The sequence below is a fragment of the Heterodontus francisci genome, chromosome 32 (genome assembly GCF_036365525.1).
Source record: "Heterodontus francisci isolate sHetFra1 chromosome 32, sHetFra1.hap1, whole genome shotgun sequence".
In the NCBI taxonomy this organism is placed as follows: domain Eukaryota; kingdom Metazoa; phylum Chordata; class Chondrichthyes; order Heterodontiformes; family Heterodontidae; genus Heterodontus; species Heterodontus francisci.
The window spans coordinates 8,823,573-8,851,321 of record NC_090402.1 but is presented as its reverse complement, the minus strand read 5'-3'; the positions used below and the strand labels follow the sequence as shown (position 1 = coordinate 8,851,321).

At 45.7% G+C, this 27,749-nt stretch overlaps 1 protein-coding gene across 1 annotated transcript; it reads left to right on the top strand.

Annotated features, from left to right (window-relative positions):
- Positions 1-13,530: 13,530 nt before the first annotated feature.
- LOC137347612 (lipocalin-15-like) lies at positions 13,531-27,516 on the top strand. Its single transcript, XM_068012173.1, has 6 exons — positions 13,531-13,682; positions 17,800-17,942; positions 21,724-21,794; positions 22,426-22,536; positions 23,462-23,565; positions 26,887-27,516. The coding sequence occupies exons 1-6, from the start codon at positions 13,566-13,568 to the stop codon at positions 26,932-26,934; spliced, it is 594 nt and encodes a 197-aa protein (XP_067868274.1). The 5' UTR covers positions 13,531-13,565; the 3' UTR covers positions 26,935-27,516.
- Positions 27,517-27,749: the final 233 nt, after the last annotated feature.

The window sequence follows — 27,749 nt, the reverse complement described above, 5'->3', positions numbered from 1 at the left end:
TGAAACTTTAATGAAATAAATATTTCAAACTGAAGCAACGGAACCTGGGTTGGCTGTTCTGTGTATTCTTCGAGAAAAAATGGCAGATAACTTTCAGAACAACGCATTTTAAACTCAACAAGAGATTTGTTTTTATTCTTTCATGGGACATGGGCATCACTGGCAAGACCAGCATTTATTGTCTATTCCTAATTGAGCTTGACAACTGAGTGGCTTGCTAGGCCATTGCAGAGGGCTGTTAAAAAAAAAATCAAGCACATTGTTGTGTGTCTGGAGTCACATGTAGGCCAGACCAGGTAAGGACGGCAGATTTCCTTCCCTAAAGGACACTTGTGGACCAGATGGGTTTTTACAACAATGATAGTTTCATGGCACCATTACAGAGACTAGCTTTCAATTCCAGATTTGGACTAGTTAATTGAATTTAAATTCCACCAGCTACTATGATGGGATTTGAACCTGTGTCCCAAGCATATTAGACAGGGCCTCTGGATTACTAGTTCAGTGACATTACTACTACACCATCATCTCCCCTGGTCTGGGAATTAAAGCACCTCACTTATTCTGCATTTCACATCAGCAATTTCATTACCGACTCTCATTACCACAAGACTATGTAAACATCTTCATTTGAAGTATTTATACTTCCTGTGTGCACCGCATGACTTCCTGTTTTTGTCACACTTTGCCAATTTTTTCTATTAGAAATTCCTCTGCTCCCATGTCTGAAGAGATTTGCCTATGAAAAAAAGTCTGCATTTTTATAGCACCTTTCATCACTTGAACATGTTAACATTGAAAGGGAGGAAGTATTAGATGTTTTAGCGGGCTGAAAAATTCAATAAATCCCCAGGCCCAGATGAGATGTAACCCAGGCTGTTGTGTGAGGCAAGGGAGGAGATAGCAGGGGCTCTAACACAAGTTTTCAGATCCTCTCTGGCCATGGGAGAGGTACCAGAGGATTGGAGGACAGCGAATGTTGTACCATTATTCAAGAAGGGTAGCAGGGATAAACCAGGTAATTACAGGCCGGTGAGTCTAACATCAGTGGTTGGGAAACTATTGGAAAAAATTCTGAGGGACAGGATTAATCTCCACTTGGAGAGGCAGGGAATAATCAGGGATAGTCAGCATGGCTTTGTCGGGGGAGATCGTGTCTAACTAACTTGACTGAATTTTTCAAGGAGGTGACTAGATGTGTAGATGAGGGTAAAGCAGTTGATGTAGTCTACATGGACTTCAGTAAGGCTTTTGATAAGGTCCCACATGGGAGATTGGTTAAGAAGGCAAGAGCCTATGGGATCCAGGGCAATTTGGCAAATTGGATCCAAAATTGGCTTAGTGGCAGGAAACAGAGGGTAATGGTCGAGGGTTGTTTTTGCGAGTGGAAGCCTGTGACCAGTGGTGTACCACAGGGATCGGTGCTGGGACACTTGCTGTTTGTAGTGTACATTAATGATTTAGACGTGAATGTAGGAGGTATGATCAGTAAGTTTGCAGATGACATGAAAATTGGTGGTGTCGTAAATAGTGAGGAGGAAAGCCTTAGATTACAGGACGATATAGATGGGCTGGTAAGATGGGCGGAGCAGTGACAAATGGAATGTAATCCTGAGAAGTGTGAGGTGATGCATTTTGGGAGGACTAACAAGGCAAGGGAATATACAATGGTTGGTAGGACCCTAGGAAGTACAGAGGGTCAGAGGGACCATGGAGTGCTTGTCCATAGATCACTGAAGGCAACAGCACAGGTAGTTAAGGTGGTTAGGAAGGCATATGCGATACTTGCCTTTATTAGCCGAGGCACAGAATATAAGAGCAGGGAGGTTATGATGGAGCTGTATAAAATGCTAGCTAGGCCACAGCTGGAGTACTGTGTACAGTTCTGGTCACCACACTATAGAAAGGATGTGATTGCACTGGAGAGGGTGCAGAGGAGAGTCACCAGGATGTTACCTGGGCTGAAGCATTTCAGCTGTGAAGAGAGACTGAAAAGGCTAGGGTTGTTTTCCTTAGAGCAGCGAAGGATGAGGGGGGACCTGATTGAGGTATATAAAATTATGAGGGGCATCGATAGGGTAGATAGGAAGAGAATTTTTCCCTTAGTGGAGGGGTCATTAACCAGGGGGCATGGATTAAGGTAAGGGGCAGGAGATTTCGGGGATTTGAGGAAACATTTTTTCACCCAGAGGGTGGTTGGAATCAGGAACACACTGCCTGAAGGGGTGGTAGATGCAGGAACCCTCACAACATTTAAGAAGTATTTAGATGAGCACTTGAAATGCCGTAGTATACAAGGCTACGGGCCAAGTGCTGGAAAATTGAACTAGAATAGTTAGGTACCCGATGGCCAGCACAGACACAATGGGCCGAAGGGCCTGTTTCTGTGCTGTATAACTCTATGACTCTATCACCTCTGGATGTCCTAAAGCATTTTGCAGGCAACACGGTACTTTTGAAATGCAGTTGTAATGTTGGAAATGCAGCAGCCAATTTGCACACAGCAAGCTCCCACAAACAGCAATGAGATAATTGTTGTTTTAGTGACGTTGATTGAGGGATAAATATTTACCAGAGCACCGGGGAGAACTCCCCTGGTCCTCTTCAAAATGGGGGCCATGGGATCTTTGCCATCCAGATGAAAAATTAGGAGGGTCTTGATTTAAGGTCACACTGCCAAAGATGGCACCTCTGACAGTGCAGCACTCCCTCAGTACTGTGCTGGCATCTCAGCCTAGATTTATGTTCAACTTACAACAGTCTGATGTAGGAGTGAGAATACTACTCCCTGAACCACTGACTCCCTCAGCACAATCTAGCCACTGGGCCCCCCAGTTCTCTTATTCCCTGATGGAAATCCGCCATTTTCCCCTCAGTACCAATTTGGTGATTCATTTCATTCACATGATGTGGGCGTCGCTGGCAAGGCCAGCATTTGTTGCCCATCCCTAATTGCTCGAGCCACCTTCTTGAACGCGAGTGGCTTGCTCGGCCATTTCAGAGGGCGTCTCATTGCTGTGGGTCTGGAGTCACATAGACCGGGTAAGGATGGCAGATTTCCTTCTCTAAAGGACGTTAGTGAAACAGTTTCACTCTTCAGTAATTATTTTTTTTTTTAAATAGCGACAGTCATTTCACAACTCAAGCCAGAAATTTTTAAGCATCCCGCAAATTGCCCTCATCAGCAGCATTTAACCATTCGTTAACCTCAGCATTTACTGCAGTTAGATTTTAAGGCTTGAAATGGAAAAGTCACAAAGCACCTTAGTCACCTTAAGATAATATAATGCTCCGTCACCTGTAGTAACATAGCTGCTCTTATAAAACAATGGACTATCTGATATACCATGAGCAATGTCACAGGAGATCAGCTTGTCTGTTTTAGGAAGTAAGTATAGTGAACATAGGGCTTTTTGGTGGCACTGTCTTTGAGGGGAGAGTGGTTGGAGGGGAGGTGAGAGGAGTGGAGAAAAAGGCAGGATCACGTCACCCCCTTAAATGCTCAGTAGGTAAAGACATGACCTGATACTAAACCAGACAGTTTAGGCAGCTGTAGATTCAAACCTTGTATGGGCTTGGGTTAGTTAATGAGCCTGTGTGACAATACGATGGGGAATGGGCAGTTCAACTGGCTTGTGTCGCTGATGTAGGGGGAGCCAAACATCAGCCAGGGTACCCCGCTCTGGGTTGTTGCCTTTTGCCTGTCATTCCCTCCGCACCCAGACAGTTAAATGTGTGCCCCCATCAGGCGAGGATAGGATGAAGCTTGGATGATATTCTTCCCCCAGTCGGTCCGCCCGCCTACCCCTGGTCAAACAGATTGCTGACCTACCCTAACGTAACTCACTGAGCAGGATTCCCAGCAACTGTCACCAGAGAAAATAAACCTTCCCAAGAGAAATCACAATACCAAACAACCTGTAATAGAAGCAAGAGGTGGGTTAGGGCTCAGCTAATGAAGATAACCTCCTTCTGAGTCATTTAACTGATGGTTAAAGACTAAAAATCAATTCAAGAAACCATCAAGTCTAATTGTATCCTCTATCTATAGCTAGCCCTGGTACCTACACCAGCAGAAATGTTCTTAATGTTATGACAGTGCTTCTATATTTTTTGTTGTGTTTTTTGAGGACTCATATTTTTGAATTATGGACTTTGTTTTATTTGGGAAAACTGAAAAGGATACCATGGATTTTTTTTTCACTGGGGTCATAGAAAGGCCACTGAGAGTTCTTGTTTGACAACAACATTTACTGGAAGTCACCTGTCTTCAGATAAATACCCAGCAGGGGCTTTTTGACTTGGGGGTCATGCTTACAGAGAAGTGACAGGTCAAGATTTATAGAGGTCAGGAGGCTTGACTCTTGAGATTGTTTTTGGTTTCGCTTTGGACAGTGTGTTGGGGTGTGAACTGTTTGGAAGGCAGTTGGAGAAAACCAGCCACGAGAGCAGGCACCATCAGCTCGCCCTCTTCTATCTCTTTGAGAACCTCCTGAGAATCAAGTGTAAGAAATAGAGAAACTGATGCTGCATTTCTCCTGAAAAGCCTGCCAGAAACCCCTGTTGTCGCATTTCTCCTGGAAAGCCTGCCAAACTGATCTTCAACATCGCCTGAAAACAAATGTTCTTGAAAGAACCTAGTGACAGCCGTCTACGCATATTTGGGTCGCCAAACCAAAAAGAAACAACTGACATCTTTCCATATCTTTTTTTTTTCTTCAAGAATTAACAGGTATTTGGCCAAAGTATTCTTTTATTGTCTTTTCTTTTAACAGAGCTCGAAAGAGAAAAATCTCTATTTTTCTGTTAACCGGTGTGTGGGGGGGGGGGTGGTGCTAAGGTAAAGGGAACTTTCATATTTCAATCTGTGTGTTAATGCTTTGCTTCATTACTGGTTATGTCTTGTTTTATAATAAACTGATAATTTTGTTGTTTATTAAAGAAACCCGGTTGGTGTATTTTATTCTGGGATAATAGGGTCTCTAATTGACCATGTCGGTAACTGGGTAAACTTTTAAATATACGTTGTGACCTGTGGAGAAGTGAAACTAGGAAAAACAGTGCACTCCTCCCACCTCGGTCGTAACAATGTTGGTTAACCATCAAAATACAGCGTTATATTGTCTACAGTGAAGAAACAAACTGTCCAAAGGAAAGCATGATGAGCGCTGCTCTTTCAGTTAGTTCCTACATTATGCAACATAACACTGTTACGCTTAGTCACAATCAACCACAGTTCTGTAACACAATAAACGTTCTAACAGCAAACGCGCTTTCATAAGTTTTTTGAGTGTTGAATGTACCTTTGGTGTTACTGAGTCACATTTCAAATCAAAGATCACAGGTTTTAATGGGTGGCATAGATCAACATGTTTTAATCATTTATTTAGGGATAAACACAAGTTCAAGAAGACATATTTAAAGTGGGTTCTGATGAAAGGTCACAGGCCTGAAACACTGGGCTGAATTTTCCCGGTCCCATGGAGACGGGTTTGGAGGCAGGATCGGCAGCAAAGTTAGAGAGGCCTGCATCAGGGCGGCACCCCGACACAATCCCATCACTCGGCAATCTTGCCAGAGGCATGGTCTGACCATCATGGCTACCCACCCAGCAGTAGCAGGTCATTAATTAGGCTCAATTAAGTCCCCACTTGGGGTCAAATTGGTGATGTCGGCTGGATCTTACCGACAGTGAACAGGTCCCACCCCCCGCTGAGGCCAAAGCCCAGCCTCCTGGCGGTAGATCAGGGGCTAGCGAGGCCTCCTTTAAATCACCCCACCTCCCCCCCACTCCAGAGCTGCTGGTACTAGAGGGTCACAGTTGCGGCCGCTGGCCATCCTGTGATCTCCTGGCAGCAGTGGCCACACTTAATTTTTACAATTTTATAATTTTTCAGATGGGCGCCTCCAAATTGAGGAAGCATCCTCCCTCCTACATCAGCAGCACCCACCAATCCTGGTCAGGCTACCGGCTGGACATTGCTGCTGATTGGGCCTAATGGTTCCCTGGTGAGCCCACTATTGTTAATTGGACAGGGCTCCCGGAGGCAACCTCTTAATTGGCCGCCTCTGAAAAGGTCGCAGCTGAGTTGAAGGTGCTGTCTATCAAATTGTAAACTGGGCCCTGCCTGCTCCAATGGATGTAAGGAAATCCCATGGCCACTATTTTTTTAAAAAGCAGGGAATTTATTCCTGGGAGCCATATTTGCCCCTCAATCAACGTCACATTGGTCATTATCACATTGCTGTTTGTTGGAGCTTGCTGTGCACAAATTAGCTGCTGTGCTTCCTACCTTACAACAGGGATTGCACTTTCAAAAGTATGTCATTGGCTGTAAAGTGCTTTGGGATGTTGTGAAAGACGCAAGTTTTTAATTTTAAAAATATTCAGTCACAGACTTTTCGTATGCTGCTGCTACATGTAGTTTATTAATGAATCTCCATCCATCAATATCGGCGACCATGCTCTGGAAGTGGTTCAAGAGTTCACCTACCTAGGCTCAACTATCACCAGTAACCTGTCTCTCGATGCAGAAATCAACAAGCGCATGGGAAAGGCGTCTGCTATGTCCAGACTGGCCAAGAGGGTGTGAGAAAATGGCGCACTGACACAGAACACAAAAGTCCAAGTGTTTCAAGCCTGTGTCCTCAGTACCTTGCTCTACGTCAGCGAGGCCTGGGCAATGTATGTCAGCCAAGAGCGACGTCTCAACGCATTCCATCTTCGTTGTCTCCGGAGAATCCTTGGCATCAGGTGGCAGGACCGTATCTCCAACGCAGAAGTCCTCGAGGTGGCCGACATCCCCAGCATATACACCCTACTGAGTCAGCGGCACTTGAGATGGCTTGGCCATGTGAGCCACATGGAAGATGGAAGGTTCCCCAAGGATGTATTGTATAGCGAGCTCATTACTGGTATCAGACCCATCGGCCGTCCATGTCTCCGCTTTAAAGACATTTGCAAACGCAAAATGAAGTCCTGCGACATTGACCATAAGTCGTGGGAGTCAGTTGCCAGCGATCGCCAGAGCTGGCGGACAGCTATAAAGGTGAGGCTGAAGAGAGGCGAGTCGAAGAGACTTAGCGGTTGGCTAGAAAAGAGACAGAAGCGCAAGGGAAGAGCCAACTGTGTAACAGCCCCGACAAACAACTTTACTTGCAGCACCTGTGGAAGAGTCTGTCACTGTAGAATTGGCCTTTAGAGCCACTCCAGGCGCTGCTTCACAAACCACTGACCACCTCCAGGCGCTTACCCATTGTCTCCCGAGACAAGGAGGCCAAAAAGGAAAGGATTTTCTATTTAGATTAAAAAAGCCATGATGCAATTATAGGACATGCTCAAATGTTTGAAAGCAATGTAGAATATTATTAATCTAGCTACAGTTATTAAAATAGTAATGCACTCTATTTCATAGGACAGTATGTGAAAAGGTGCAATACTCAACAAGAGTACCGTAAACAAACTATAATATTCCAGAAAATGAAAGTTCATGACACCTAACCTATTTCAGCAATGGCTCCACAATTTTATTGTTATTTTTAACAGTTTGAGCTGCTTGCAGAAAGTAACCCAAAATAACTTTTATTAAAAAAACAAGCTTTTGGTTTGCAAATATTTGATGACAAAAATCCCACAGGATTATTTTGAAGAGGAGCAGAGGGATTGATTCCATGGTGTCCTGAGCCAATATTTATCCTTCAACCAACATCACTTAATAACAAGAAACAGAGTGTCTGGTTGTCACCTCGCTGCTGTTTGTGGGATCTTGCTGTGTGCAAATTGGCTGCTGTGTTTCCTACAACAGTGACTACATTTTTTTTTTTAAGTGCTTGCTTGGTTGTAAAGCATTTTAGGTCATTAAAAGATGCGATTAAAAGGGCAGGACTTTCTTTTTTAATATATAATTAACTTCCCTATTAATTAGAACTAAACACTACTAGGATTCAACTGTGAATCAATTTTTGCATTGACAGGTTCTGTTTCAGAGAAGCAAATGTTCCCACGGATCTCAGTAAAATGATACTCTTGTGAAACGCTGTTTCAGAATGTTCTGGAATAAACTGTGCCTGTTTAGACAACACGTTGATAAAAGCAGGTCACTTGATCGCACCATTCGTCACAAGAAGAAAAAATAATTCCTTTCTAGCGTTAGGTGGGATCAATCCAGGCTCCCCAGACTGAAGAAGCAGCTTAGCCCATAAGACCAGGCATATCCCACGTGTTGTCCCCAGACTGCGATTAGTTAGCTGGCCCTTGGCTAAAGGGTGGTCAAATAGATCAGGTGCGTTCTCCTGATTGCTGCACAACATCTGCTGTTAGTGGGTACGTGTGGCCATCAGGTTAGGCTGCAAAGCCCTCTGCAGTTGAAAAGACTGTGAATACTATTATAAATAATGGTCAGGCAGGCGAAGTGCTGGAGGAGATATGGACCTCCAACCCAGCAAAGAGTCAGCAGCCTCAAGAAAGGAGAGGAGAAAAGTGGTGATTAAGAACAGAATAAATAGGAGCTGAAATAAAAACAAGAAATGCTGGAACCACTCAGCAGGTCTGGCAGCATCTGTGGAAAGAGAAGCAGAGTTAACGTTTCGGGTCAGTGACCCTTCTTCAGAACTGACAAATATTAGAAAAGTCACAGGTTATAAGCAAGTGAGGTGGGGGTGGGGCAGGAGGTAACAAAGGAGAAGGTGTAGATTGGACAAGGCCACACAGCTGACCAAAAGGTCATCGAGCAAAGGCAAACAATATGTTAATGGTGTGTTGAAAGACAAAGCGTTAGTACAGAAAAGATGTTAACGGACTGAATATTGAACAGCAGCAAGTTCAAACCTGAAAAAAACAGTAGGTAAGCAAACTGAACAAACTAAGATGAAATGAAATAAATGCAAAAAAAGGTTGTAAAAAAATGTAAAAAAGAAAAAAGAAAAAACAACTAAAAATGAAAGTAAAATGGAGGGCTGTCATGCTCTGAAATTATTGAACTCAATGGAGTAGGCCATTCGGCCCTTCGAGCCTGCTCCACCATTCAACAAGATCATGGCTGATCTTCCACCGCATCTCCACTTTCCCGCACTATCCCCATATCCCTTAATTCTCTCAGTGCCCAAAAATCTATCAGCCCCTGTCTTGAATCTACTCAATGACTGAGCATCCACAGCTCTCTGGGGTGGAGAATTCCAAAGATTCACAACCCTCTGAGTGAAGAAATTTCTCCTCAATTCAGTCCGAAGTGGCCGATCCCTTATTCTGAGACTGTGACCCCGTGTTCTAGATTCCCCAGTCAGGGGGAAACATTTTCTCAGCATCTACCCTGTCAAGCTCCTTTAGAATTATGCATGTTTCAATGACATCAGTTCTTATTCTTTTAAACTCAACGGAATGTGGGACAAGCCTACACAATCTCTCCTCATAGGACAATCGATCATCCCAGGGACTAGTCCAGTGAACCTTATTTTTACTCCCGTTAGAGCATGTGTGTCCTAAGGAGACCAAAACAGCCCACAGTACTCCAGGTGTGGCCTTGCCAATGCCCTGTATTAAAAAGGGATCTTACTGTACTTGCACAGGGAAGCAGCACATGCCAGCAGTGCTAAAACTGACTGATATCGGTTGGAGATGCCTCTGTCAGTGCTAGCCCAGCCTCGGGGGCTGGCCTCAGCTCTTATGGAATGTAGTGTGACAAAGCAACATTCGCTGACAAACTAATTGCATTAAAGCTGCTCACTTTGAACTGATAACCGGAAATTACATGACAAGTTCTTCCCAAATCAGGTACAGCAGTGGAATATTGTTTGGGAGGGCATTAGGGGGAAGGGGGTTGGTGCGTCAGGGCAGCATTGACTAACCAATCACACTGCAGCACGGAGGGGTGGGCCACGGGACCCCCTCCCCTGCAAACAAAGGGGGCAGGAGGGGACCCTGAACCCCCTCCCCCACTCAGACAGAGAGGGAACTGAGAGATTAATCCCACCCTTTCCCCCACGCACAGGAACAATGGCACCCACAGTATCAGCTCACACTGCTCCGTGAAGATACCACAAATACAGGGAGCTCATTGGGAAGAAAAAGGGTGGAATAAACAGTGGGGAAAGTCTCCAACAGCCATCAAAGACTCTGTCCTTTATATCCCTTCCCTCCCCTCTCGCCCTGTTCAACCTTTTGCATCCCTATTTCACTGTTCACCATTCCAAGCTTGGTCCTGTCCTTATCCATCAAGTGGAAGCCACTAGAGTTCGTGATCAAGACTCAGTTCCACTCCCCTTCCTTATCTATGGGACACTGAGAATCTCCATAACTGACCTTTATATCTCAAGGACCAGAATACAAAGGGGTAGAAGTCATGTTTCAATTGTACAAAGCCCAGGTTAGACCATACCTGGAGTTACTGTGAGTAGTTCTGAACACCACACGTTAGGAAGAATATATTGGCCTTTGAGGGAGTGCAGTGTAGATTTACCAGAATGATTCCTGGACTCCAAGGGTTAAATTACGAGGAGAGATTAAACAAACTAGGGTTGTAATTCCTGGAATTTAGAAGGTTAAGGGGTGATTTGATCAAAGTTTTCAAGCTATTAAGGGGAACAGATCGAGACGATGGAGAGAAACTATTTCTGCTGGTTGAGGAGTCTAGGACTAGGGGGCAGAGTCCAAGAATTAGAGCCAGACCTTTCAAGAATGAAATTAGGAAACACTTCCACACACAAAGGGTGGTAGAAGTTTGGAACTCTCTTCCACAGATGGTAATTGATGCTGGATTAATTGTTAATTTTAAATCTGTGATTGATAGATTTTTGTTCGCCAAAGGTATTAAGGGATATGGGGCAAAGGTGGGTATATGGAGTTAGGTCACGGATCAGCCATGATCTCATTGAATGGTGGAACAGGCTCAAGGGGCTGAATGCTCTCCTCCTGTTCCTTTGTTCCATAATCTGCTCCAGCTAGGATTAGTTAAGGCAGCACAACACATGAATTGAGCCCAGGAAGGCCCTTTGTGTTCCATATTTAACTCTCTCAGACATTAGGAGATCCAACTTCTCATTTTTAACTGGACTGTCTCTCCATTAAGTAGAGACCTTTTAAGGTGGAAGTGCCCAGGTAATGTGGTTGTCCCTTAACACCTTCTCAAGTGGCCTAGAAAGACACTAGGAAGCGTTAACAATTGCCAGGCAGTAGTCCAACATCTCCTCGAGGATAAGAAATACCAGCAACACCCAAATCCCATGAAAAATGAATTCATTTTTATTCCAGTTATAAGGTACCTCAAAGTTGCCCATATTTAAAGGTCTTACAATGTTTATTCTCCTTAACGAAGGAGAATTCAGTCTAAGCAATTAAAAATGAAAGTGTGGTTAAAAAGTTATATGGGCTTTATAAATAGAGGCATTGAGTACAAAAGCAAGGAAGTCATGATGAACATTTCTCAAACACTGTTTTGGCTTCAACTGGAGTATTGTGTCCAACACTGGGCACCGCAGTTTAGGAAGGATGTGAAGGCGTTAGAGAGGGTGCAGAAAAGATTTACAAGAATGGTTACAGGGATGAGGGGCTTCAGTTACATGGATACATTGGAGAAGTTGGGGCGGTTCTCCTTACAGAAGAGAAGGTTGAGAGGAGATTTGATAGAAGTGTTCAAACTCCTGAGGGGACTGGACAATAGATAAGGAAAAACTGTTTGAATTGGCAAAAGGGTCAAGAGCCAGAGGACACCAATATAAGGTGATTGGCAAAGGAACCAAAGGCGACATGAGGAAAAACTTTTTTATGCAGTGAGTGCTTAGGATCTGGAATGCACTGCCTGAGAGAGTGGTGCAGGCAGATTCAATCGTGGCTTTCAAAAGGGAATTGGATAGTTATCTGAAGAGAAAAAAATTGCAGGGCTACTAGGAAAAGGCAGGGGAGTGGAGCTAGGTGAGTTGCTCTTGCAGGGAGCCAGCATGGATATGAGGGCAGAATGGCCTCCTCCTGTACTGTAACCATTCTATGATTCTAGGGCCCAGGTTCAATTCGAGTTAACTAACCTCGGCCAGGGACAGTCGATTTCCTTCCCTGTAGGGCATTAATAAACTTTCTTGATTTTTATGACAAAACAGCAGTATTTTAATGGCTGTTTTTCTCGTGCCAACTCAGGTTTGTTCAATTCAGTTTTGCAACTTCTCATGGTGGGATTTAGACTTACAACCTCTCTGTCAGTCCTGTTTCGTAACCATCAGTTAGCCAACTTGTTCCAACAAGGAAATCATTCAGCTACAATGTTTCAAACGACCTGCCTAAAACAGCATTGCTCTATTCAAATAAATACCGACAAGGAACTTAAGGGAATTACTGTCATGAGGTGTTTGTTGGGATGCTTGGGAATTCTGAGATTACAACATAGATATCTCTGATGTGGAATGGTCATTCAAGTTCCACTCCAGAGGCTTGAGCACATAACATTGGATGACATATCTTAGTGCAGCACTGAAGGAGTGCTGTGCTGTCAGCGGTGCAGTTTTTAGGATTACACCAAGGCCCTGTCTGCTCTCTTCGATGGACGTAAAATATCCCGTGGAAGAGCTGGGAGTTCTCCCTGGTGTCCCGGCCAATATTAATCCCTTAATCTATATCACTAAAAAAACAGCAATCTGGTCATCATCACATTGCTATTTGTGGGAGCTTGCTGTGCACACTTCTGCCCAATGCCCCTGCCCCTCCTCAGCTTCCCCCATTCACTCCATCCCCATCCTGTCTCCTCCCCAGCTGCCCACTCCCTCCACCTACCCCACCTCACCATGCCCCCATCTTCCCACCCCCCTTCACCCCTTTTCGATTCCCAGCGATCATCTATTGAAAGAAAAAAAAGAAAGGCTTGCATTTATATAGCGCCTCTCACGACCTCACGACACCCCAATGCGCTTTACGGCCAATGAAGCACATTTGACGTGCAGTCACTCCAGGAAACGTGGCAGGCAATTTGCGCATGGCAAGATCCCACAAACAGCAATGAGACAAATGGGTGGATTCTATGTTTTAGCAATCTTGGTTGAGGGATAAATATTGGCCAAGACATCAAGGAAGAATTCCTTCTGCTCTTCTTCAAAATAGTGTCATCCAATCATTTACATCCACCTGAGAAGGCCGAAAGGGCCTCACTTTAACAGAAAGACGGCGCCTCAACAGTGCAGCACTCCCTCAGTACTCCCTCAGTACTGCACTGGGACATCAGCCTGGATTGCGCTCAAAGCCACAACCTTCTGACTCTGAGGTGAGTGGGCCGTCCACTGAGCCATAGCTGATGCTTAGACACTAACTTGTATGGTCACCTCTGAGGGCTGAGCGGGACATCCCTGTTGCTGCTTCACGGAAACACTTCCGGCTCCTGATTTTCTTTTTTACTGTGTGCGTCTCTGTGTGAAATAATTGTCCGTGGCACAAATTCAAGGAAACATTTCATCATAATTAGATGGGAAAGGGTTGTGTTGTTATTGGGCAAAGGCACAGTCAGTACTCAGAGTGCAACAAGCTCCAAGGCTCCTATAAATATCACTGCAGCTGCCAGGGACTCTTCAATACATCAGCAATTCACCGAACAATGGCTGTCCTCACTGCCTTCATCTTCATCATTGCCAATCTGATTGGATCATTCTGCACCTCACCACAGGCCTGCAAGATGCTCAAACCAAAAAAGATTGATCTGAAGAGTCCGACGGTAAGACCAGCACTAACCTAACCAGATTTTAACTTGAATAGAAAAGAACAAACTTGCATTTATATATAGCCTTACACCACTTCAGGACATCCCAAAGTGCTTCACAGCCAATTAACTACTTTATGAAGTGGCGTCGCTGTTGTAATAGAGGAAACGCGGCAGACAATTCGTGCACAGCAAGATCCCACAAACAGCAATGTGATAATGACCAGCTCATCTGTTTTCTTTTTAGTGGTGCTGTTTGAGGGATAAATATTTGCCAGGACGCAGGGGAATAGTGGCCGCGGGGTCTTTTACGCCCACCTGAAAGGGCTGACGGGGCCTCGGTTTAGCATCCTGTTCGAAAGACGGCATCTCTGACAGTGCAGCACTCCCTCGGTGCCACACTGGAATGCCAGTCTGGATTTTGTGCTCCAGTGTCTGGAGTGGGACTTCAACCCACTGAATCAGAAGTGTGACCACTCCCCACTGAGCCACAGCTGAGAACCTGATCAGATCGCAGGGCCCCGGTTTAAATCCTTCCAGTTCCTTTGCAGATGGTGGGGGGCAGGGGGGGTGCACAGGGATATATCAGTGTAATACAACTCTGTGCTGTCCCTCACAAACTAGGCTCTGTCCAGAGTTCTGTGTCCTGCAGATGGCCTAGGGATGAAGCTGGTTATAAAGTTCTGAGGCTCGTACACAAAGGCAGAATTATTAATCGTGCATCTATACTCAGAGAAGGAAGTTTTGCAGCTGCTTATAACAACAACTTGCATTTATATAGCAACTTTAATGTAGTAAAGGTATCCCAAGGCACTTCACAAGGGCATTAAGGAAGGTGACCAAAAGATTGGTGAAAGAGGTCGGTTTCAGAATGTCTCTTAAAGGAGAGTAAAGAGGCAGAAAGATTTGGGGCGGGAAATCCAGAACCTAGAATCTAGAAGAACGAAGGCACAGTCGCCAACAGTGTGCTAAAGGAAATCAGGGATACAAGTGGGATCAGAGTTAAGGGAAAGCAGAGATCTTGGAGGGTTGTAGGGTTGGAGGGGCTTACAGAGATAGGGAGGGGTGGGCCATGAAAGGATTTGAGCTCAAGGATGAGAATTTTGGGATGTTAACTACTAAATGAGTTTCGGTGGAGGCCTCAGGTACATTACATTATACAATTGAGTGAAGAGCAGTCCTGGCCAAATGTTACAATCGGCCCAGTACCCCTGTGTTTGAAAGGGGTGGGAGGGGGCGAAATTACCCCATTTCCTCCAGCTCATTCCAATCCAGTGACACCTGCAAGAAAGAACCTGCATTTCTATAGCGTCTTTCATGACCTCAGTGTGTTCCAAAGCTCTTTACAGCCGAGGAAGTACTTTTGAAGTGTAGTCACTGTTGTAAAGTAGGAAATGCAGTAGACAATCACGATCCCACGAATAGCAATGAAATGAACAACCAGATTATGTGTTTTGGTTAAAGGATTGATTTTGGGGCAGACACCAGGGAGAATACCCTGTTCTTCGAAATAGCACCAGGAATTTTGTACATCCACCTGAGAGGGCAGACGGGGCCTCAGTTTAACGTCTCATCCAAAAGACAGCATCTCCGACAATGCAGCACTCCCTCAGCCTGGATTATAGGCTACAGTGAGGCTTAAAGTCACAACGATTTATAGAGTAATACAGCACTGAAACAGGCCCTTCAGCCCACCAAGTCTGTGCTGACCATCAACCACCCATTTATACTAATCCTACATTAATCCCATATTCTCTACTACAGGGAGAACTTGCAAACTCCACGCAGGCAGTACCCAGAATCGAACCTGGGTCACTGGAGCTGTGAGGTTGTGGTGCTTACCACTGTTGACACCTAAGTGGCATTGTGTTTTACATTTTTAATATAGCTGAGCATTAGTAGACTAATAAAGTACTAACCCAACCCGTGACTCTGTCCCAAACTGTTCCCCTGCCAGCTGGGGCAACCTCCAGTCTCAGGATGTGCTTCAAATGCCCTTCTTTGTTCTGCCACAAGGTGGGACTGACACAACTTTATAAACGTTGGATTTTAAACCAGTTTTACTTTGTCCCCCTGCACTTCTCTCTGCCGAGCGTGTCACAGGCTCCTGAGGCTTCTCAAATCACCCTCATCCATTCTGCAGTCAACATCAGGAAAGAGAGATTGTCCTTGGAGAGACTGCAATTTGAAATCAAAATGAATGATATTAGGAATCAAAGGGTTTAATTATGGGAACTAGTTGCATTGACTAGGCTTGCATTCCATGGGGTGACCCGATGGAGGCACTCAAAATGTTAAAAGAATTCAATAGGCTGGACAGAGAATCTATCTCTTCTTGCGGGGAATCCGAAATGACAGGACATAATCTCAAAATTCGAGCCAGGCCGTTCGGGGGTGATGTCAGGAAGCACTTCTTCACACAAAGGGGAGTGGGAATCTGGAATATAGAATCATAGAATGGTTACAAGACAGAAGGAGGGCCATTCAGCCCATCATGTCTGTGCTGGCTCTCTGCAAGAGCAACTCAGCCAATCCCACTCCCGGGCCTTTTCTCGTAGCCCTGAAAATCTTTTCCCTTCAGAAAGTTATCCAATTCCCTTTTGAAAGCCATGATTGAATCTGTCTCCACCACACTCTCAGGCAGTGCATTCCAGATCCTAACCACTCGCTGTGTAAAACGTTTTCCTCATGTCACCTTTGGCTCTTTTTCCAATTGCCTTAAATCTGTGACCTCTGCTTCTTGACCTTTCCACCAATGGGAACAGTTTCTCTCAACCCACTCTGTCCAGACCCCTCATGATTTTGAACACCTCGATCAAATCACCTCATTGTCTTCTCTATAGAAACACTCCCTCAAAAGGCTGTGGAGGTTGAGGATTAATTGGAGCTATTAAGACTGAGATTGGTATATTTTTGTTGTGTAAGGGGATCAAGGGACGTGCAGCAAAGGCAGGTAAATGGAGTTCAGGTATAGATCAGCCATGATCTTATTGAATGGCAGAGCGGGCTCGAAGGGCCGAATGGACTAATCCTGCTCCTATTTCTTAAGTTCTTAAAAGATTGTTCCACCCTCCAGCTGGTTGTTGGGAGGTGTGACCGAGTAAGGATGTACGTGTTGGGCAATAGCGGGAGTGTGAGGGGGCCGGGACAGTTGAAGGCAGTAGGTCATGTAATAATATCTCCAGGAATACATTCGACTACTATTGGCAATCTGACTGAAAAAGGTTTTCCAGTTGGAATTTAGACAACACTTTACCTCGGTTTTGAACTCCAGTGCCTTTTTTTTTTGCCAAACCGACCGATTTTTTTTGCCAGCGGTAAGGAGCTGGCAGAGAGATAACTGGCAGGACCTAACAATCACCAGGCCTCTGCCAGACACTCTACCCATGCCCTGTGAAGCCGATCTGTGCCTGAAAAATACCAAGAAATGGAGGGGAGGTCTCCCCAGTGTTCTGGACCAATATTTATCCTTCAACCAAAGTAACTAAAATAGATGATTGGGTCATTTATCTTGCTGCTGTTTGTGGAAGCTTCCTGTGTATAAATTGACTGCTGCATTTCGTAGAAAACATAGAAAGTTTGCAGCACAGAAGGAGGCCATTCAACCCATCAAGTCTATGCTAGCCAAAAAAGAGCTATCTGAACTAATCCTACTTTCCAGCTCTTGGTCCATAGCCCTGTAGGTTACGACACTTCGATGCATATCCAAGTACTTTCAAATGCGATGAGGGTTTCTGCCTCTACCTCCCTTTCAGGCAGTGAGTTCCAGACCCCCGCCACCCTCCGGATGAAAAAGTTCCTCCTCAACTGCCCTCTAATCCTTCCACCAATTACTTTAAATCTTTCCTGCTGGCTATTGACCTCTCTGCTGAGGGAAACAGGTCCTTCCTATCCATTCTCCACAACATTACATCAGTGACTACACTTTTAAAAAGTGCTTCATTGGTTGTAAATCACTTTGGGACGTCCTGAGGTCATGAAAAGTGCTACAGAAATGCAAATCCTGTCTTTCTTGACTGGTTGCGCAACAGAACCTGTGTGACCTGCCCCATGTGCTAATAAAGAGGAACATTGAAAGTCCTTCAGCACCCCATTTACAATGATGGTTTTTCGTCTTCTTCTCTCCTGACAGTTTGTTGGAAAGTGGTACTTACTGCGTTGGGCTTCACAGTACGATCCATACCAAAGGGAATTCAGCCATGTGGACAATGCATTCTTTATAAACTCCCCTGTTGTCCGAATGAACAAGACACTGATAAAGGTCTACATGCGAATGTAAGTCCAACCCGTTCACTGGGCCGTTTCATCTTCCATTTCTTTTTACAATTGGTCTAGAGTCATAGAGTTATACAGCACAGAAGCAGGCCCTTCGGCCCATCTTACCAGTTCTGTTGGGATGTTGTTGGGTGGCCGAGGCAACTGAGACTGACAGTATATAGGAACAGGAGGAGGCCACTCAGCCCTTCGAGCCCATTCTACCATTCAATTCGATCACGGTAGCTTAGCTCCACTTATCCACCTTTGTTCTGTAGCTCTTCATAGTCTTTGTCTAAGAAAAAAATCTGTCAATCTCAGGTTTTGAAATTTTCAATTGAGACCCCCATCCCTACCTCCCCTCCCTCCACCTCCACCCCCACCTCCCCCTCCCCCAACTCCCAACCCCCCACAACAGCAGTTCCAGATTTCCACTACCCTTTGTGTGAGGAAAAAAAGTATTGACCATTCAAGTATTGAACCTGGCCTACATCTGTGAGAGAGCTCGATCTTTCCTAACCACTATACCAGCGGCTAAGGAAGGAACTGATGGTATAGCTGTGCTTCAGCTAGAGTTTGCTCCCTCTGCTGCTCAAATTCTGTTTCGAACGCGCCCGACCATTATTTCCCAGGCATCGTTGGAAATGTGAACTACAATCCCTGCTTCTCATGATGTTAAATCAGGGGCTTATGCAAGAAACTTTACATTACCTTTTCTTTACTTCCAATGGTTGGTAGACCTGCTGTCTATTTCCGTCTCTCTCTCTCCTTATTTCAGGAGCAGATGGTTTATTACAGATTTGTAATGAATTTCCCCTCAGATGAAAAGATGACCCTCAGAAATTTCCAAGCCATGTCTACTGTGAACTTGGCAAAGGAGCTTTCAGTCTTTGCACGCCAATAGAATCCTGGAATCATACAGCACAGAAGGAGGCCATTTGGCCCATTGTGCCTGTGCCAATTCTATGGTAGAGTTATCCAACCAGTTGCCACTCTCCTGCTCCTTCCCCCAGCCCTGCTCATTTTTTTCACTTCGAGTATTTATTCTATTCCCTTTTCAAAGATACTACTGAATCTTTCCTGTCAAGAAGTGCATTCCCGATCTAAAGAACCGGCAACGTATAAAAAAAGTTTGTCCTCTTCTCCCCTCTGGTTCTTTTGTGAATTACCTCAAATCTGCGTCTTCCGGTTACCAACCTCGCACCAGTGCAAACAGTTTCACCCTATTTATGCCCCCATGATTTTGAACACCTCCTTTAAATCTCCCCTTGGCCTTCTCTGGTCGAAGGAGAATTGTAAAAAAAACAACAAAAGCAAGGAAGTTATGATGAACCTTTATAAAACACAGCTTTTCTAATTCATTTATGGGGATGTGGGCGTCGCTGGCCAGGCCAGCATTTATTGCCCATCCCTAATTGCCCTTGAGAAGGTGGTGGTGAGCTGCCATCATGAACCGTTGCAGTCCATTTGGGGTAGGTACACCCACAGTGCTGTTAGGAAGGGAGTTCCAGGATTTTGACCCAGCGACAGTGAAGGAACGGCGATATAGTTCCAAGTCAGGATGGTGTGTGACTTGGAGGGGAACTTGCAGGTGATGGTGTTCCCATGCATCTGCTGCCCTTGTCCTTCTAGGTGGTAGAGGTCGCGGGTCTGGAAGGTGCTGGTGAAGGAGCCTTGGTGCATTGCTGCAGTGCATTGTGTAGATGGAACACACTGCTGCCACTGTACATCGGTGGTGGAGGGAGTGAATGTTTGTAGATGGGGTGCCAATCAAGCGGGCTGCTTTGTCCTGGATGGTGTCAAGCTTCTTGAGTGTTGTTGGAGCTGCACCCATCCAGGCAAGTGGAGAGCATTCCATCACACACCTGACTTGTGCCTTGTAGATGGTGGACAGGCTTTGGGGAGTCAGGAGATGAGTTACTCGCCTCAGGATTCCTAGCCTCTGACCGGCTCTTGTAACCATGGTATTTATATGGTTACTCCAGGTAAGTCTCTGGTCAATGGTAGCCCCTAGGATGTTGATAGTGGGGGATTCAGTGATGATAATGCCATTGAATGTCAAGGGGAGATGGTTAGATTCTCTCTTGTTGGAGATGGTCATTGCCTGGCACTTGTGTGGCATGAATGTTACTTGCTACTTATCAGCCCAAGCCTGGATATTGTCCAAGTCTTGCTGCATTTCTACACAGACTGCTTCAGTACCTGAGGAGTCACGAATGGTGTTGAACATTGTGCAATCATCAGCGAACATCCCCACTTCTGACCTTATAATTGAAGGAAGGTCATTGATGAAGCAGCTGAAGATGGTTGGGCCTAGGACACTACCCTGAGGAACTCCTGCAGTGATGTCCTGGAGCTCAGATGATTGACCTCCAACAACCACAACCATCTTCCTTTGTGCTAGGTATGACTCCAACCAGCGGAGGGTTTTCCCCCTGGTTCACATTGACCTCAGTTTTGCTAGGGCTCCTTGATGCCATACTCTGTCAAATGCTGCCTTGATGTCAAGGCCAGTCACTCTCACCTCACCTCTTGAGTTCAGCTCTTTTGTCCATGTTTGAACCAAGGCTCTGATGAGGTCAGGAGCTGAGTGGCCCTGGCGGAACCCAAACTGAGCATCACTGAGCAGGTTATTGCTAAGCAAGTGCTGCTTGATAGCACTGTTGATGACATCTTCCATCACTTTACTGATGATTGAGAGCAGACTGATGTGGTGGTAATTGGCCGGGTTGGACTTGTCCTGCTTTTTGTGTACAGGACATATGTGGGCAATTTTCCACATTGCCGGGTAGATGTCAGTGTTGTAGCTGTACTGGAACAGTTTGGCTAGGGGCGCGGCAAGTTCTGGAGCACAGGTCTTCAGTACTATTGCTGGAATATTATCAGGGCCCATAGCTTTTGCAGTATCCAGTGCCTTCAGTCGTTTCTTGATATCACGCGGAATGAATCGAATTGGCTGAAGTCTGGCATCTGTGATGCTGGGGACTTCAGGATGAAGCCGTGATGAATCATCAACTCGGCACTTCTGGTTGAAGATTGTTGCAAATGTTTCAGCCTTTTCTTTCACACTGATGTGCTGGGCTCCCCCATCATTGAGGATGGGGATGTTTGTGGAGCCACCTCCTCCAATTAGTTGTTTAATTGTCTACCACCATTCACGGCTGGATGTGGCAGGACTGTAGATGGCCTCAGCTGGAGTATTGTGTCCAATCCTGGGCACTGAACTCTCAGAAGGATGTAAAGGCTTTGGAGAGGGTGCAGAAAAGATTTATGAAAATAGTTCCAGGGATGAGGGACTTAATTACGTGGATAGATTGGAGAAGCTGGGACTGTTCTCCTGAGAGAAGGTTGATGGAGCTGTTTAAAATCGTGAAGGATTTAGCCAAAGGAGGCAGAGAGAAACTGTTCCCATTGGCGGAAAGGTCAAGAACCAGAGGACGCCGATTTAAGGTGATTGGCAAAAGAACCAAAGGTGACAGGAGGAAAAGCTTCTCTGTGCAGTGAGTGTTTAAGATCTAAATGTGCTGCCTGAGAGTGTAATGGAGGCAGATTCAATCATGGCTTTCAAAAGGGAATTGGATTTGCAGGGCTACAGGGAAAGGACGTGGGTGTGGGACCATCTGAGCTGTTCTTGCAGAGTGCTGGCACGGACATGATGAGCCGAATGGCCTCCTTCTGTGCTATAACTATTCTATGATTTTAAGAATCTATGACATTAGCGATGAATGACTTACCAGCACTGTAGAGATAATGGGGTCATCAGCTCCTGCATGAATAATAATTACTTTTCCACTTCACCCAGAGGAGACAACTGTATCTCTGAAATGGAGGCTTACCGTTTATCAAATAATGGCCTGGAATTTACCTGTGAACGTAAGTTACCAAACTTAAGGATTAAACAGAATTAAAAACTGACATGTGCATGTGCAGCTGCAGCTTTCTCCCAGGCAGTGATAGGATTTCCAGTAATGGTGTGGTGAAATGTGGGTGGGGGGGTGTGGGGGGACCGGGTGGGGGGGTTTGGGTGGACCAGGTGGGGGGGTGTGGGTGGACCAGGTGGGGGGGTGTGGGGGGAACCAGGTGGGGGGGTGTGGGGGGACCGGTGTGGGGGGTGGAAACTGAAGAAAGCCAGAGTTGGTGAACTGAAGGGTGTGGGAGGGGGTTGAAAACTGGAGGAGCCAGTGGAGGTAGGTGAAAGAATGTGACTATAGAAACGAGCATTTTAAATTGAATCGGGAAGTTGTGTAAATGGGGAGAGGTAGGTGAGACGGACTTAAAGCAGGCTTATGAGAGGTGGACGGTAGGAAGATGGCGAGGCGAGATGAGGTGAGGTGAGGTATTACGCGGTGCGCCTCACCTCACCTCACCTGGCGAGGACGTTTGAAAGGGATTTGTCACCCTGGCAAAAATCGAACAGAAGCGTTTGATCTTTGCCCGATGTATATTGTTTATCACTTGGGAGCTTTGACAACCAGATGAAGTAATTGTCTTCTTTCACTTGCAGCCAAGCCCTACCTGGTGATCAGAATTCTCAACACAAAGATTCAAAACTGCATGCTTTTCCACATTCAGGAGAAACGAGAAGGCAAAATGTACAACACAATCTCCCTCTACAGTGAGTCTGTCTGTCAATCCTTCTCAAATTGCTGAATCGAGAAATGTTTCTAAGCCAAGCTTTCAGCTACATTTAATAGGCACAGGCTTTCTCTCCCCTCTCCCCTCCCCTCCCCTCCCTACCCACTCTCTGCTTCTCCCCTCCCACCTTCCTTACACCCTCTCCCCTGAACGTGCCCATCAATCCCTTCATCCCCTCCTCTCTCCTCCTTCCCACCTCCCCCTCCACCATCCCCTCCCTCTCTTCCTCCCCCACCCCCTCCCCCTCCCTCTCCTTCAACCTCCCCCTCTACTCCCCCTCTCCCCACACTCCACTTCTCTCCCTCCCTTCGACTCCTCTGCATCTCCCCTTCCTTCCCCCTTTCCCCTCCCTCACCCCTTCCTCCAATCTCCCCCTCACTCCTCTCTCCCTTCACTTTCTCCCTCCCACCTCCCACTCTTTCTCCACCCCCTCCCTCAGAGATTCTCTACCCCCCCCCCCCCCCACCTCACCACTCCCGCTCCTGCCCGATTTTGAAGCCTCAGAGTCAGTTACTTACTGGAGGCAGGGTCTCCAATCCTGGGAGTGAGACCCCACTAAACAGGCACTTTCATTCGGACATATGAAGGGAGGTTACACGATCAACTATCTGCACTCATATAGCGCCTTTAATGTAGTAAGCACTTCCTGCTGAACCACAGCTGACACATCTTTCAAAGGTCATGGGTTCATGCCTCACTCCAGAGACTTAAGCCCATAATCCGTGCTAACACTCCGAGTGCAGTACTGAGAGAGTGCTGCACTGTCAGAGGTGCCGTCTTTCAGATGAGACATTACTGAGCCACAGCTGACATCTATCGATAGTTTGAAAAGGAAAGGAGATCATTGAGAGGGAGAAAAAGGAAGTAGAAAGTGATCGGGCAATTTTATTTTTGACTGAAAACAGGTCGAAATCCAGTCGCAATGGAGAATGAGCTGAAGATCTTTGAAGACCAGGTTCAGTGCGTGGGAATGAAGAAGGATAAAATTATAGTCCCACCTCGAATCAAGGTTGGTTTTTTGTTTTGGTTTCTGTCAGAAATGCTCGGAATATAGTTTATTTGTCAAAGTCCAAAAGCAATGGCTTAAAGTCTCCTAATTCATGTCTTTGTTACCTCCAGTCTTGACTATTCCAACCCTCTCCTGGTCTGCCCCCATCCCATCTTCCACCCAAACCTGAACTTGTTCAAAACTCTGCTGCCCCATATCCCAACTCACACCAAGTCCCATTCACCCATCACCCCCTGTGCTGACTGACCTACATTGGCTCCAACTCTGGCAAAGCCTCAATTTTAAAATTCTCATCCTTGTTTTCAAATCCCTCCATAGTCTCACCCCTCCCTATCTTGGTAACTTCCTCTAGGCCTACAAATCTCCGAGATCTCCGTGCTCCTCCAATTCTAGCCTCTTGCACATCCCCAATTTTAATCACTCCACCGTTGCAGGCTGTTCCTGCAGCTGCTGAATTCCCTCCCTACACCTCTCCGCCTCTCTACCTCACTTTCCTCCTTTAAGATTATCCTTAAACCTACCTCTTTAACCAGGTTTCTGGACACCTGCCCTCATGCCACTCGAATGTGGCTCAGTGTGAAATTTTGTCTGATAACCTTCCTGTGAAACGCCTTGGGATGTTTTACTATGTTAAAGGCGCTAGATAAATGCAAGTTGCTGTTGTTGAATGTAAGTAATGAATGAAACATCCAGGTTGTCGTTACTCGGGTTCAGTTATCTTTTCACTGTTTAATTACATTTTTTTGCAGCTGAAATACATTTTGGGGCTTAGGGATTGAAGTTTCTGCTGTGCGAGTGACGACTGAATACCCCTGAAAAAAATTACTGAGCGCAAAACAAAACTTAAACAGAATTGTAACATGGTACAAGGACTCGGGGACACAGATTCAAGGTTTTGGGCAAGAGATGCAGGAAGAGGTGTGAGGAGGAACTTTTTTAACTCAGCGGGTGATAATGACCTGGAACTCGCTGCCTACGAGGGTGGTAGAAGCGGAGACGATTGATGATTTCAGAAGGAAATTGGATGGGCACTTGAGGGAAATAAACTTGCAGGGCTACGGGGATAGAATGGGGGCATGGAAATGACTTGATTGCTCTACGGAGAGCTGGCATAAATTGGATGGGCCAAATGACTTCCTTCTGCACTGTAATGATTCTACGACTTGAGCAACAGATGGAACCACAATAGGCTCGAGGGGCCGAATGGCCTATTCTTGCTCCTATTTCTTCTGGTCAGATGGAGGTTTCATCACATGACCTCCTGCTTCCAAGACGAGTACATGAGGTCGATAGAATGGGAGGGGACTACATGTGACGTATAAACACCAGCATGGACCCCTTGAGCAGAATGGCCTGTTTCTGAGTTGTATATTCAATGTAACGAACTTCCAACTGACCCGCCCAACACTCTGCCATTGGTCACCCAATATGCCCATCCTCACGGTGCCCCACTCTCCTACACCAATCAGAAAGCAAATAGACTCTTCAATATCTGATTGGATAATTCTTCACTGTCAGTCAAACACCATTTTAGCACCACCCTGCTCCCCCAAGTCTGATAATTTTATAGCTAATAAACAAAAATGTCCAAAGAAATTTTTTTTTTATTGCTCCTGAAGATTAGTGTTTTAATTCCTGGACATTCCAGGGTAACCATGGAGTCGTCGAGTCATTACAGCAAGAAAGGAGGCCATCAGTCCAACAAGTCCCTGCCGGGGCTCTGTAGAACAATCCAATCAGTCCCATTCCCCCACTCTATCCACATAGCCACAAGAACACAAGAAATAGATGCAGGAGTAGACTGTATGGCCCATCGAGCCCCTACCGCCCTACAATACAATCATGGTTGATCGTGGGGGCTTCAATTCCACTTTCTTGCCCACTCCCCATATCCCTTGATTCCCTGAGAGACCAAAAATCTATCTATCCCAGCCTTAAATGTATTCAATGATGGATTCTAACCATCTGGGGTAGAGAATTCCAAAGATTTACAACCCTTTGAGTGAAGTAATTTCTCCTCATCTCAGTCCTGAATGATTGACCCCTTATCCTGAGACTGTGTCCCCGTGTTCTAGATTCCCCCACCAGTGGGAACAATCTCTCAGCTTCTACCCTGTCAAGCCCTTTCAGAATCTTGGATGTCTCAATTAGATCACCTCTCATTCTTCTAAACTCCAGAGAATATAGGCCCAATTTACTCATCATAGGACAACCCCCTCACCCAGGGACCAATTTAGTAAATCTGCAAGTTTATTTCCCTGATGTGCCCATCCAGTTTCCTTTTGAAATCATTGATCGTCTCTGCTTCTACCACCCTCGTGGGCAGCGAGTTCCAGGTCATTCTATGTCCCCCAGTCCTTGTACCACCAGCTAACGGAAACTATCTTATCCAATCCTGTCATAATCTTGTATTCCTCTATCAGATCTCCCCTCAATCTCCTCTGCTCCAGGGAGAACAACCCCAGCTTCTCCAACCTAACCTTGTAGCTAAAATCTCCCATCCCTGGAACCATTCTGGTAAATCTCCTCTGCACCCTCTCAAGGGCCCTCACAGCCTTCCTAAAGTGCGGTGACCAGAACTGGATGCAATACTCTAGTTGGGCCTAACCAGAGCTTTATAAAGGTTCAGCATAACTTTCCTGCTTTTGTACTCAATACCTAGAGGGTTGGCAATTCTAAGTTGCAGAGGTGATAAAGTGCAGCTGTGGCCGATCAACGATTAACATGGTCTGTGTCAGCTGTGACACCCTTATCTCTGAGTCAGAAGGCTGTGGATTCAAGTTCCACCCCAGAGACTTAGCCATAAAATCTGGGCTGATGCTCCCAGTGCAGTACTGAGGGAATGCTGCACTGTTGGAGGTGCCATCTTTCAGATGAGATGTCAAACTGAGGCCCTGTCCACCCTCTCAGGTGGGCATAAAAGATCCCATGGCCACTATTTTGAAGAAGAGCGGGGGTGGGGGGCAGGTGTGGGTCCAGGGGGGTTATCCCCAGTGCCCTGACCCAACATCTATCCCGCAATCAGGAACAGATTACTGAGGTCATTATCTCATTGCTTGCTCTGTGCAAATTGGCTGCAGTGTTTCTTACATAACAACAGTGACTACTTTGCAGAAATACTTCAGTGGCTGTAAAGTGTTTTAGGATGTTGTGAATGTTATAAAAATTGCTAAAACCTGTAAGCATTTTTATCAAACATGTTCTAATGTATGTGAAGCCAGTCTTTTAACTCTTCATGTAGCCTGATAGGACTAAAGAGGTTCGTACCATCTTATCCATGATTTTTGTCACTGATTTGACCATTTTTCTTTTTTTCTACAGGATGAATGTGACCCACAAAACACACAGGATGCCGTCAAAAGGAAATGAAAACGCTGACTCCTCAATAAACAAGAGCTCTGCAAAATGCTGCATTTCCAAAATCAAGTTTCTAAACTAAAAGCAAGTTAGCAAAGAGCTGGTTGTAATCTTTTAGCATTGTTCCTAATTCCCGCAAAATAAACCGTTTCCTCTCAAACAGCAGATTGTTTTATTGGGGATCTGACTCGATAACTGACTTCAGCTTTCAGAATGCACACTGATTCAAAATGGAGCTTGAACTGATGTCATTGTAGTGTCAGGTTTCTTTGTATAAATTGAAGATTGACTGTGAACCGACAGACCTGTCTGGGAGGGGACGGTGGCGAGCGACTGCAAGAAGCAGAACTGGCCCTGTCATAACGGTAGGCAAGCTGGGACTGTGCTGGTCCTCCTGTGACTCCTCCTGATTATGGGTTAGTACCCGAGGGGGAATCCAGAGCTACTGGAACATGTCACAGCTAGCAATAGCTTGAAGAGTGCTGTGATAGAGGCTGCAACACGCCACAGTGGATCCAGTTTGCTTTACCACTGAACGATGAACCTGTGTCTCACCATGTTTGGGTTACACCATAGATGTTATTTAGTCACATTTTAAGGTGGTGGGGGGGGGGGGGGGTGGTGGCATTCTAAACTCACCCACCCATCAGGAAACTGATGGGATTGGGTGCAACACTGGCTTTACAGCCTGTCTGATTTACTCCACATTGTCAACAGATATTGGGCAGATGTGTAAAGCCAGCATTCCACCCAGTCCCATGGGATTCCACAACAAGAGAGTTGGGTTAAAATTATCCCCTAGATATTTGCATTTAATGAACAGTCAT

Excerpts from the sequence above, each read along its gene's own strand:
- LOC137347612 (XM_068012173.1), top strand. The coding sequence starts at position 13,566 with ATGGCTGTCCTCACTGCCTTCATCTTCATCATTGCCAATCTGATTGGA. Across the intron at positions 22,537-23,461 it reads CAACACAATCTCCCTCTACA|GTCGAAATCCAGTCGCAATG; the intron begins GTGAGTCTGTCT and ends GACTGAAAACAG. Across the intron at positions 23,566-26,886 it reads TAGTCCCACCTCGAATCAAG|GATGAATGTGACCCACAAAA; the intron begins GTTGGTTTTTTG and ends TTTTTTCTACAG.